Source organism: Pantherophis guttatus, chromosome 6 (genome assembly GCF_059756535.1).
Source record: "Pantherophis guttatus breed Tessera chromosome 6, ASM5975653v1, whole genome shotgun sequence".
Taxonomy (NCBI): domain Eukaryota; kingdom Metazoa; phylum Chordata; class Lepidosauria; order Squamata; family Colubridae; genus Pantherophis; species Pantherophis guttatus.
The window spans coordinates 66,061,745-66,074,331 of record NC_142068.1 but is presented as its reverse complement, the minus strand read 5'-3'; the positions used below and the strand labels follow the sequence as shown (position 1 = coordinate 66,074,331).

Genomic DNA, 12,587 nt, shown 5'->3' with positions numbered 1-12,587 from the left:
TCATGAACACCAGACTGACTAGAGATAACAGGATTTTCCATCAGGCAGACACAAAATAAGAGATGACTGAACTCAGCTGCATTTTCCTTAAGGAAAATTACAATATATGACCAAACCAAACTTGAAAGAAAATAGCTAGAACCTCCTGAAATGCAAGTCTATAAATTGAGATTCCTTTCATAACCTTTGCTGCAGCTAGCTAGATCTGTCCATTAAATGAAGGACACAGCATGAGAAATAACAAGTGGGAACAGAATACTGGAAAGTATTTAGTTTAGGTTGATCTCCCTATTGTGACATGAGGATGTGCTGCCTGGAAAAATGATTTAATTCCACCTTAATTTTTTTCCTTTTAAAAGGCATATGGGGTAACAGCTACTCCTAAAACTTACACTACTATATGTAGCACACCAACCATGACAATGCATAAATATTACTCTGGGCAAAAATACGGAATATATTGAAGATGTATTTTTCATTATGATTAAAAATGTACCATAATTATGTACATGCAAACCAGTGGTGGGTTGCCCCAGTTCGGACCAGTTCGCAAGAACCGATAGTAAAACTGGCGAGAGGCTCCGCCCACTGACCCAGACGTCATCAAAGTTGATCTGCGCATGTGCAGAAGAGTTCGTGCACGGGCGCAATCCAAACCGATAGTAAAGGTAAGTAGAACCCGCACCTGATGCAAACACATCAGAATGTTTCTTCTTTTCGTATTAACATTAGTATTTATTCCTGATGTATTTTCCTTTGTCATTTTGAACATAATATAAAACACACAAACATACATACAGACACATATACACACACACTCTCTCCCAAGCAATTTCTCTATTTTCATTCCCTTTAGTTCTTGGTTTATTGTCTTGATGATTTGTTTTTTTACTATTAGTAAAAAGCAAGTAACAACAAAAATCATTCACAGATCAAACAGAATTAAGTTAGAGAAATTCCCCTTAATCATCTTTTCATTTTATCTGAAGTCCATTTGAAATTACTAGTGTAGGTCTTTTGTTTCCACTATGACTAAAATTTAACATTTTGGTAACTTGGACACCCAATAGAAAGAAGGGAACATACTTAGCATTCAAAAGAAAAACAATGAACCTGTTACAACAATCTATTGGTAAACTCCAAATCAATCATGGGAAAACAACTTTGAAAGGATTCATGCCTCCCCAAAGTTTTCACTCTATGTAATATTACTGTACGTTTTGTGTGGAAATTGAAATCCTGTATCAAATGATGAGTTGGAATATTGTGATATCAAACTGAAATGGGAAAACTGAGGTTTAAATTTTTAAAAGTTTCATTGATAATCTGGAGTCATCCACGATGGATCGTTTTACTCTATCTCTCAGGTCTATGACATGACAATAAAGGAAAAATGCCCTTCATTCCATACATTACAAGATCTTTCAAGGCAGAACAGGTTAAATGTATAAGCAATAAATAGCAGAGAAAGGAGTCCCACAGTTGAAGTTTCAACACTAAACAAACAGTAATTCTCCCTCCCTTAATCTGTTCCAAAGAACTAAACATTGCTCTAATTATAGATGGAGCAAAGACTAAAAATAGCTACAACATAACATAAAATTTAGCTATAAATCTCTAAACCTTTGATCCTTGCCATTTGATTTTCCCCTAGATTCGCTGGTGTGATAAAATAAAGAAGTCTTATATTTCCAAATCCATTTAGAAGGAACTGAAAAAGATGGATGGTGGAGAGGAAAGAACAGTGTAGTGGCAATTCAAAATACTTATAAAGAGTCCTTGGTGCTCTTTGAGCTTGGTTGTTTGCTTGCACGTTTCGTTACTCAACTAGGTATCTTCAGTGCTAGTGAATGTGGGATTTGCTCTCTGTTTTTATGTAGTATCTTGCCCTGCCAGTAAGTGTGTGTGTGTGTTATCCTAGGTAGTTCCTTGATTGAGGTATTGTTTTCTGCTTGATAATTTATCTGGTGTTAATCCCTGCTTATTTGGGCACTGACTGCTGGAGAGGATGTTTTTTGGGGTCTTTTGTTTCCTTTTTAGTTGTATTGTCTCTTTTAAATAGTGTGTAAATGTTGTTTATCTCTGTCTGTATATCAGTGGCTGATTTGTCTGAATGCCAAGCTTCCAGTAATTCCCTAAAATTTTTGGATTTAGCTTGGTCCAGGATGTTCAGTTTCTCACTCCACTACTTTTCATCAAACACTGTTCTTTTGTGATTTGACATTTCCTAGTTAAGTCGTTGAAAATTCTCTTGATCAACTTGTCCAATTTCTATATTGGGTTGCTGATTCCTGGGATCTAGATTTCTTTTACCAGAGGTAATTATTTGGCTTTTGGTATGTATTATGTTGTGTCCATGATAAATGTGGTTCAGCCTTTTTTATAATCTAATTTTTTAGTCTAATTTCAACAATCTTATTTTTCTGTGATACTGAAATATTCCAAATACTGTTTTCATTATACAAATCTATTTTTCAACTGCTAAAACCTTGCAGCTTTTTCTTAGAATACATGTTTCAGTAAGAGGGACTATATATAAACAAAATATTTTAATAACTGGTATTTCTAAATATTTGTCTAGTTTCTTTTTCCACTTAACATGAGAAAACCACAAAAACAGAAGCCTGGGCAAAAAGAAGAAATGTTAAACCAGAGGTGTGCACTGTTGGTTTGAGTGTCACATCAGGTTTTGTATAGCATGTGAGAGCCGTACTACAAAACAAGGCAGGACAGGGCCTATTTTGAATAAAACAGATGTCTTAAGCATCTAAAAAGATTAAGGGACTCCTTTTGCCTCTTAAAATCCTCCCATTCTGCCTATAATTTAAAAAAGCCTCCAAAAGTTTTGCCTCCACTTATTCTAAAGCCTTTCTGTACTGATGTACTTCTGTACTGCTGTTTTAAACTTGACTGAATAAAATTGCCGTTCCGGGACTGCCAAGGACCAAGCCTCTTAACATGTTAACAAGGAAGACTCCAGTAATGCCTACGTGGGAAAGTTGTTTGAAAACCTATAAACCCAACCTTCAGATCCAGCAGGACTTAAATATTTTTTTAAAGAGGGACAAATTAATCTCTTCTCAGAATCAGGACTGATTCACCAACAAAATCCCCAAACAAACCCCAAATTTCCTTCTAAAGTTCAGGCATTTCTAAAGAGATGGATATTTCAATTCTTTGCAATGACTCATGGCATCTTTAAAGCTGAGAACTTTATTTTACTACAAGTATAGGTGGATTAGAGGCCATTGTATCAGAAAACCCAGGAGTTTTGCTCTTATAAATTTCTTAGCCTTAAAAGTATATTATCACCCACTCCATCATTCCTCTTCCAAAATTATTTTCAAGGAAAGAACGGTCACAGAATATTGCAAATTAAATGCAAGTAAGAAGAAAAACCATTTATAAAGACTAAAACTCATTTAGGTTTGTAATAGTTATACAATCATCGTTCAGTAAAATCTCTAATGCACGTGAGGGGACTAATAAACAGTCAGAATAGAATAGAATAGAATAGAATAGAATAGAATAGAATAGAAGAGAAGAGAAGAGAAGAGAAGAGAAGAGAAGAGAAGAGAAGAGAAGAGAAGAGAATTCTTTATTGGCCAAGTGTGATTGGACACACAAGGAATTTGTCTTTGGTGCATATGTTCTCAGTGTATATAAAAAGACAAGATACATTTGTCAAGAATCATAAGGTACAACATTTAATGATAGTCATAAGGTACAAATAAGCAATCAAATCATACTAGGAAACAATCAATATAAATCCTAAGGATACAAGCAAAAAAGTTACAGTCATGCAGTCATAAGTGGGAGGAGATGGGTGATAGGAACAATGAGAAGACTAATAGTAATAGTAATGCAGACTTAGTGAATAGTTTGACAGTGTTGAGGGAATTATTTGTTTAGCAGAGTGTGAACTCTGTGTCTTCTAAACAATTTAATACTAGGATTTCAAGAACAATGGAAAAGCAAACCCCTAACCAAATATTTAACATATTCACTGAAAGCCTATACTCAATTTAAGGCAGTTTCTCCCAAAAAGAAATATATAAAACACTTGGTTCTCCATTGGACTATGCCAAATATCATTCAAGCTTGCTATTCAGGAGGAAAGGGCAATCAATAGTATGTTTCTGAATGCCAAATCAGTTCAATATATCTCAAACCAAATCAGTGAATTTTGCACCTCGGTAATGCTGCCTGGCAAATGGAATAACCATCTCCTCCCCCCCACCCCCCGCATGATATGGACAGCAATTGCCGGCATTTTTGAAGATGGTTTTTCTTCCAGGACTGAGGCCAGATTGCTGTCTAAGACAGCTCACTCATAAGTGTATATGAAATAATTTTGCATGATCCGTGATTTTCTTGTGGGACAACTTTTATTTGTGTCGGAGTAATGTTTTTTACTCTGTTTGTCTTCCAAAGTTTCACTGGCTACACTGGCTAAATAGGGGGGTGTATAGATTTAATTAATTGATAATTTTAAAAACATACCTGCCAGAAGCCATAATTCTAATAGAAAATTAGCAAGCAATGAATAAATGGAGTTGAACTAATACATGCTAATTAAATTTAATTGCCCCCATATGGTGTCCCATGTGTAAAATTGAATTTACAACTATCTGCATATATTACCTTTACACAAAGAGCTCTGGCCTACAGAAAGACATAAATACAGGCTCTTCTCTCTTTCCAGGAGAAACAACAAAAGGAGAATAAAATAAAATGGCAATGGGAGTGAAGGAAAGTGAAAGAAAACAAAAAGAAAGGACAGAATTAAAGAGATAAGACGAGAGCCAAAACAAACTGTAAAGAATATTGCACAAAATACATCAAATATCCTACCACCATCAATTGGGTAACCATTCTATTGTCATCATTATTTTGCCTCCTTGCATCCACCATGAGGATAAATCAAAAGAAGCTAAAAATGATTATTTGCAATTCAACAACTGATTTGATTCCAAAAATCAGATTCAAGTTAATGTAAACTAAACCAGAATTTATAGTGGGAAGGGAGGGGAAGTTTGCAAATGTACAGTTTGCAAATGTAAACATTAGTTTACTCACACCCATCGAAGCATTTCGTTTTTAAACCCAAGGGCTTAACTTTGTTTCAATGACTAATGTATAATGATTTCCCTTCTCAAATAATAAGAAATAATAAGCAAGGAAATTTATCTGCTAAACTAGTTTAGTTTATAAATGTCAAGCCTCATTGTTCACCATGTAGAAACTATTCATATTTCTTTTCACAGGACAACACTTTTAATTATTGTCCCAATTCTAATTTTTTTACTTCTCAGTCTCCAGCCCTATTCTGCCAGCAACAAACTGAAAAAATAGGTCTTCTCCCCTGCCCTCCATTAAATACAATATTTTAGATGACATATGTTTCAAGAAGAAATAAATCTCACTGAAGAAGAAATAAAGCTCACTGAATAAATATGCATAATGACATATTCTGTGCACATCTACTCAGGAACTTACTCATGATTATTCCCATTCCCGAGCAATTAATAAATCACACATTCACTGAAAGTAGCTTTTGGTGCAAAAAATCTCTGCAACTACTAGAGAACCACTGAGGAATAGCTCTTAAGTATAACCAGAAGGGAATGTATATTTAGCAGCATTTATATTGGGTTACAACAATCCAGAAATCATAGTTTTGGGAACAGTACGTTCTTAGGCCGCAAAACTTTAGTCTATTTGCAGGCCCCACTTTAAAAATGCAGCACCCTGCATGCAGCCAGTCATATTTCACTTTTGTTGTCAAGACTACTTCATTCTCAAACATGCACTGTTTGTTTAGAATCCCTTGCTTGGCAGTTTGTGAGGTTAAAACAGGCTTAGTACTGCAGAAACTGGCCACTGATAAGCCTTACATCAAACTTAGGCCCCATCACTAGAGCTGTGGCTACAGTCGTTCTCAATCCAATATTCCCTAAACTGGGAAGGGGGAAAAATGTTTCATTTCTAAATTCAGCCACACTCCAATTGTATTTATTCACTGCAAATATATATAAAGCATTTTATCCCATACCATGCTCAATGATGAGTCTCACACTTCTCTGGTTTCCCTATAATTGTGCAGTCTGTTTTACAAGTGGCAGAAAGTCTCAGGATAGAATTTTTAAAATGAATTCTATTCCACAAAAACGCTGTTCCCTGAAAGGTGTCTAACTACCTGACATTTGTATTACTTACTATGCATGACGTTGTCCCATTCTGGGTTGTTTACTACACCCTGTTGGAAATAGGATATGGGTTCTTAATCCAACGAGCAATGGTTGTCCCATGTTCATGTTATTTCCACAATTGTTTACTGGAATATTTTAAAAAACGATTTATAGCTTTTCCTGAACTAATAAAAGTCACACATGTATTCTTTTTCTTAACACTTCTCAGATTTCAATGCTACAATAAAGGCTTAAAACTTGTTAAATTGTGTACTACTGAGATAAAAGGGAGCATTTTAAAAGAGGGGACACTATTGCAAAATGTCATGGAATTCTAATCTCGCTGGCTGTAGCACAGATCTTCATTGCAATCTAATTTGCAATCACAGGCAAATTTCTTTGGCCTTGGATAACCACAACCAAAGTCCAGTCATATCTCTGCTTCATACTCTAGCGGCAACAGAGATGGGAAGCAATTAAATAATTCTGATTTCCCCCCCCCCCCAAACTCTGTTGATGCCTGCAAGAACAGAAATGCCATGGACCACTGAGGCTGTTATTTGCTGCTCTGTCAATGTAGAGGAAGAGAAACTTGCCACGGCAAGTAGCAAGCGAAATGGGCAGCAATGGGTTTGAGAGAACTTAGAAATTTGGGTCCCACTGTGGACAGAAGCTGCTTCTTTGACCACATATAACAATCAAGCAGTGATTCAGGCAATGCCTGGAGCAAGTTCTGACAGAATTTCAGCCTTGCCTGTGCAGATTTGATGGTTTTCATGCAGAATTGTCCAATACAAAAAGCCCACACTGTCAGAAACAGTTTTTAAATTCATTGAGCAGATAATAAAAGTTTTTGGTTTCACCTCAATATAGTACAGGTAGTCCTCGACTTACGACCACAATTGAGCCCAAGATTTCTGTTGCTAAGCGAGACATTTGTTAAGTGAGTTTTGCCCCGTTTTTTTCTTGCCACAGTTGTTACGTGAACCACTACAGTTATTAAATTAGTAACAGAGTTGTTAAGTGAATATGGCTTCCCCATTGACTTTGCTTGTCAGAAGGTTGCAAAAGGTGATCACATGAGTCCAGGACACTGCAAATGTCATAAATATGAGTCAGTTTCCAAGTGTCCGAATTTTGATCATGTGACCATGGGGATGCTGCAACAGTCATAAGTGGGAAAAATGGTCATGTCACTTTTTTCAGGGCTGTTGTAACTTTGAACAGTCACTAAGTGAACTGTTGTTAAGTCGAGAACTACCTGTATAATCATTCATAGGTGGTACAAATAAATTCATTTACTATTTTAAGGATCCAAGGCACCACAGAATTGGAAAGTCTTGATCTATAGTAAAATAGATGTATTCTTTGTATTTTTGGAGATCTTTGTGTCTGTTCCCAAACACATTGAAATGGGGGTGGAACATAAAGAGACAGCAAATATATCATACATTCCTTAGCATAATCCAGTTCTGCCTTCTGCTCATGTATACACATGCACATAATAAACTTTCACCAATACCCTTTATGTGTAGTTATCAACACTCTAAGTAACTAGTCAAAGTGATTTTCTGACTTACTCTTTCAAATAGAAGTGCTCAGAATGAAATCTTATTTCTATCCTGAAACTAGAAAACTTTTTTCACATTTGCATTTTTTTAAAAAAAATCAGTGTAGTCTTCTTTCAAACAAAAGCTGACCTATTTAAGATATGTGAAATTTTATTATCAGAAAACATTTTAAAGACAATATGACATAACAAGCCTAGAAAGAGCCATCCCTTTAAAGGGCAAAATCAGTATTTTTAAAGGTACAGGTTATGTTCACAACCCTTCTCACTCCTTGCATAATCAGACATGCAAAAATCTGAGCAAGCTTTCTTAACAAAACAACAGGAGGCTGTTCCATGGTTACCCCAATGCCTATTTATTTACATAGAACTGATTCATAGTGTACACATTATGATTGCAGGTGGGTCATCTCAGGTCTAATTCTTAAAATGTAACTTTTTTTTCTAGTGAGGAAATTCACCTAGGTTTTCTCTAAGAACTTATCATTAGGACCGCAGGGAAGGGGGCTTTCCCTCGTAATACAAGATGCGATTGTGGAAACCAGATCCACCCATAAGGTGAGATGCAAAGCACAAAAAGCTTCTTTCCATACTTTATACAGGTAGTCCTCATCTTATGACCACAGTCAAGGCCAAAACTTCTGTTGCTGAGCGAGAGAATTGTTATGCGAGTTTTTCCTCCATTTTATGACCTTTCTCACCACTGTTGTTAAGTGAATCACTGCAGTTAAGTTAGGAACGCAGCTGTTAAATGAATTGAGCTTCCCCATTAATGGACTTGGCTTGTCAAAGGGTCGCAAAAGGTGATTTTACACAACCCCAGGACACTCTATGAGTCAAGTTGCCAAGCGTCTGAAATTTGATCACATGCCGGGGATGCTGCCATGGTTTTAAGTGTGAACAATGGTCAGAGGTCACTTTTTTCGGTGCCCTCGTAACTTCAGTCACTACATGAACTGCCATAAGTCGAGGACTACCCCTACAAGTATGAGAGGGCTGCCTCTCTTCCGGACATTCTTATAAAAATAGTAATCATAAATACGCCAAATCCAGTCTAAACACCTGGCTGATTGGGTGACAAAAAGATTCAGTCAGGAAAGATGGGTGTTGAGAGGAGAAGCCCCGGGACCATCCCAGAGAGCATGATTCCCAAGGAAGCCGGGCTGGACGGACGGGCTGGCTGGAGCTTCCCTCTCGTCAGCCCGTTTCCACGACGGCGGCTTCCCGCCAAGAGAGGCAAAGGGGCGAGCAGGTGGAGAGCGCTCCGCGCGCCTTCCGCCTCCCTGAGCTGGGCGGCCCAGAGGGAATCCCCGTTCTGACGCGCGAGGCGTCGCCGCTGGCGACAATCCCCAGAACTGAGATTACGCGCCAAGTTTACTAGCCCAGCCGGAATGCGGCGGGGGGGTGGGGGGGAGGGGAGGAAGACTGGGGAGGGCAGGGCTCCTCGCACGTCGTCCTCCCCAAGCGAGAGGAAGCGCGGGGGGCGCTAGGACCGGGGGAAACCCACTCAGGCGTGCACCGACTGACCGACCTCCTCCTCCTCCTCCACCACCGCCGCCTCTTCCGAGCCACCAAGGAAGTCGGCTGCTGCGGTCATGATCGCCGACCAGTCCGGCAGGGATGCGGACGGGGGATCGCTCCCTTGGCAAGCCTCGGCCGGACCTTCCGTAACCCCAGATCACCCGATTCTCTCTTCCCCGGGAAACAGGGCAGGCCCGCCCGCTCCCCCTTCCGAGCGTGCTGCTGCTGGCCAAGCTGCAATCCCCTCCAAACCCCCCCCCCTTTTACCTTGATTATTGCAGAGAGAAAAGCAAAAAAAAAAGAAAGAAAAGGGGGGGGTAAACGTAGCCCCCTCTCCAACCCCAATTACTTACATCATCGAACAAGGATCCGACGTTGGCTGTAACTAACAAGATCCCGGTGTTTGCGACAGCCCCTTTCATCGCCATGATAATTGGCCAAAAATAGTTCTGGGGGTGTGTATGTGTGTTTGTGTGTATAATATAATTGAAAGAGGCGATTGCGGCGCCTCGAAAAACTGCAAAATCTCCCGGCGAAGAAGAGTCCGGGGGCCAAAGGAGAAACGCGATCGGGAGTTCAAGGGAAGTTCAGCGGCGGGCTCGGGAGTCTTAGGCGGCCAAATGGAGTTTTCCTTTCCCCTCTTTTTTTCCCCCTTCTTCTCCGGGCGTCTCCCGCTTACGGGTTTCGCGATCCGCGGTGCCCCCAAAGGAGGGAAGGGACCTCCGAAGTCTCCCACCGGGGGCAACGATGCAAGCATCAGTGCTGAGCCCCCGGGCTCATGGTTGCTTGCCGCCTCTTCTTCCCCCCCTCTGCGCGGCTTTCTTCCCCGGGGCAGGATGAGACTTCGCGCTTAGATTTTCACCTTCGCAGCCATTAGGTTCCTGTTTGGGAAGTTCCTCCTGCTGCCGCCGCCGCTAGCGGTGGCTAGATCCTGGTGCATGGCAAGGAGGAAAAGCGAAAGGGGGGTTGGGGGGTGGTGGTGAACGAATTCAGCGAAAACTCTCGGCCGCGGGAAAGGGAGGGCGCTCCAGAGGCGGCTTCCAGCGTCCTTGGTTGCGGAGCGGAGCGGGCCGAACAACCCCAAGCCAATCCCTTCGGCAGGAGAGCCACCCGCCTCCTCTCCGACTTCCCCGCATCTGCCTGAAATAACAGAAAGAGGGGCGAGCGGCACCGCCACTAGATCGCTGCACTCCCCTGACGTCACGAGCCTGACACGCTTCGTCTTAAAAGGGCAACGCCGCCCCGCTCCGAGAGTCCCGCGGGGTGGAGTGGGGAGGAGGCGGGGGGGGGGGGCGGAAACGGGACTCAACCCGGCCAGCCTTCCAGCCTGGTTTCTTGAAGTAAAGAGCCGAGGGAGATGGCCGCAACGTGCCTGGAAGGGGTGGAGTGGGGGGGGGGTGGGATGTGATAAGGGAGGGAGGTCAGTTTGCCCGGCGGAAAAATACAGATTTTTATTTTATTTTATTTTTATTTTGCAAAGGCTGGCTTGGGTCGCGCGCGCCCCGGGAATCGTCGAATTGCGCAACGGGCGAGGATGTGAAACTGGCATTTGAATCGCGCAACACGCTTGACAATTACTATGCACCCACCGTGTGTTTTCATAGATAGAACGTGCTATAAATTAACTTCCGGTCTCCCTGGACAATAGGTGTTAATCTCTGGGGGTCAGTTTATTGAATGAGCATCTCCTTCAGGCTGCGAGATGCTGCTCTGCTATTAAGGTCAAGAAATTGCCTCAAGGTTTAGGCTGGTTCCTTGTAACTGTAGCCTCTGCTAACTCTTCAGGGTTAACAGAAAAATGCCCTTTTCTGTTGCTGGTGGGTAAATAAGACATCCTTGCAAAGATCTTGGGAACAGAGGGGTGGATTGTAGCCATAGCACTCTAAACGGTTTACAGAGTCAGTGTCTTGCCCCTGACAATCTGGGTCTTCATTTTACCGACCTTGGATGAATGGAAGGCTGAGTCAACCTTGAGCCGGTCAGAATCGAACTGCCGAATTGCTGGCAGCCGGCAGTCAGCAGAAGTAGCTTGCGGTACTGCTTTCTAACCACTGTGCCATCATGGCTCATTTAATATGTGCCTGTACAAAATAATAATACTAAGCTTCCAAATCCTGACCCCCAAGGAAAGGTGGATGCACGCTTTCTGTTGCATACTGACTTGTGCACAGTTGGGTCCAAGTGAACATGGAAATGATGGAAATCCTACCTTCCATTTTTCTATGGAAGCTCTACATGCCAAACAAAAACATGCCAAACAAAAAATTACATCTAAACCTGTGATCCGTTCTGTGAACTTTGGCCAAGGACTTTGAACTTTGCAATACTTTTCAATAAAGCTCACAGCTACTGATAATTAATGGTTTCAGTGTATTGTTTATTAACCAAAGGACCGTATCAATTGATAATTAGTACTCAAACTTAAGGTAAGTTTCAACTATCCTAAGAAAATATCTATAATCTTTGAGAAAGAAAAACAATAACCAGCAAATAATCTGGTGACATATTCATAAATTCATAAATTTCAGACTGCCTGTAAACTAGTCTCCTAAGAAAAATCTGTGTTTAAAATACATATAAGAAGATTTCATTCGCATCTATAATTTAATTCTGTTAAAAAAAACTACTGAGGTCTATCACCTATGCAAAACTCGGATGCAAATTGAGTACAGTGTACAGAATCCAACTAGCTTCTTATTTGCTTTTGCTGATAAAATTCTGCATCTGATTTATAGATGAAAGATTCTATCACTCCACAAATGATGAGTGGTGCGGCACAAAATCCTCAATCAGTTCATATTTTAAATTTAACGGATAAACAGCTGGATGTGGCCAGTCATAGCAGCAATTTGCTTTCACAAGTATTTACAATGGATAAATCTCTAATTAGAAATCTGGGTGGATTTATGCAAATCTCATAGATGTCTGCCAACAGTTGGATTGTGTGGGTGCTGTATTTTGAAGCGAACTTGGCTTTACAGGGCAGCTCTCTAACTAACAGTCTTAGGCCTTTTGATTCACACTCTGAAGCAGTGTGGTCATTTGAAACTTGCCAGCCATGTCTTAAACTATCCACAAGATGGCATCAATACAGATAAACAGATAAAACTAGTCATCCTAGCTTTACAGAAATCTGTCCCAAGATTCACCTGTGATGGACATATCAGGTGAATGAATTGTATTAATCTCCAGAAACCAGAAAGTGCCTTTTGAGAATTACAGCTTTTTTGTTATATGGGTCCTTGACCTAGTCCTTGACCTATGACCACCCAACATTTCTGTTGCTAAATGAGACATTTGTTAAG

The 12,587-nt window shown here is 40.6% G+C and overlaps 1 protein-coding gene across 3 annotated transcripts in view; it reads right to left on the bottom strand.

Moving 5' to 3' along the window:
- The window catches only part of INPP5A (inositol polyphosphate-5-phosphatase A), a 297,349-nt gene extending 286,852 nt beyond the window's left edge, over positions 1 to 10,497 (bottom strand). For all 3 annotated transcript variants that reach the window (XM_034436526.3, XM_087871686.1, XM_034436525.3), the window contains exon 1: positions 9,636 to 10,497. In XM_034436526.3, the coding sequence (XP_034292417.1) occupies positions 9,636 to 9,710 (75 nt within the window). In that variant the 5' untranslated portion in view covers positions 9,711 to 10,497. The remainder of the gene's footprint in view (positions 1 to 9,635) is intronic.
- Positions 10,498 to 12,587: the final 2,090 nt, after the last annotated feature.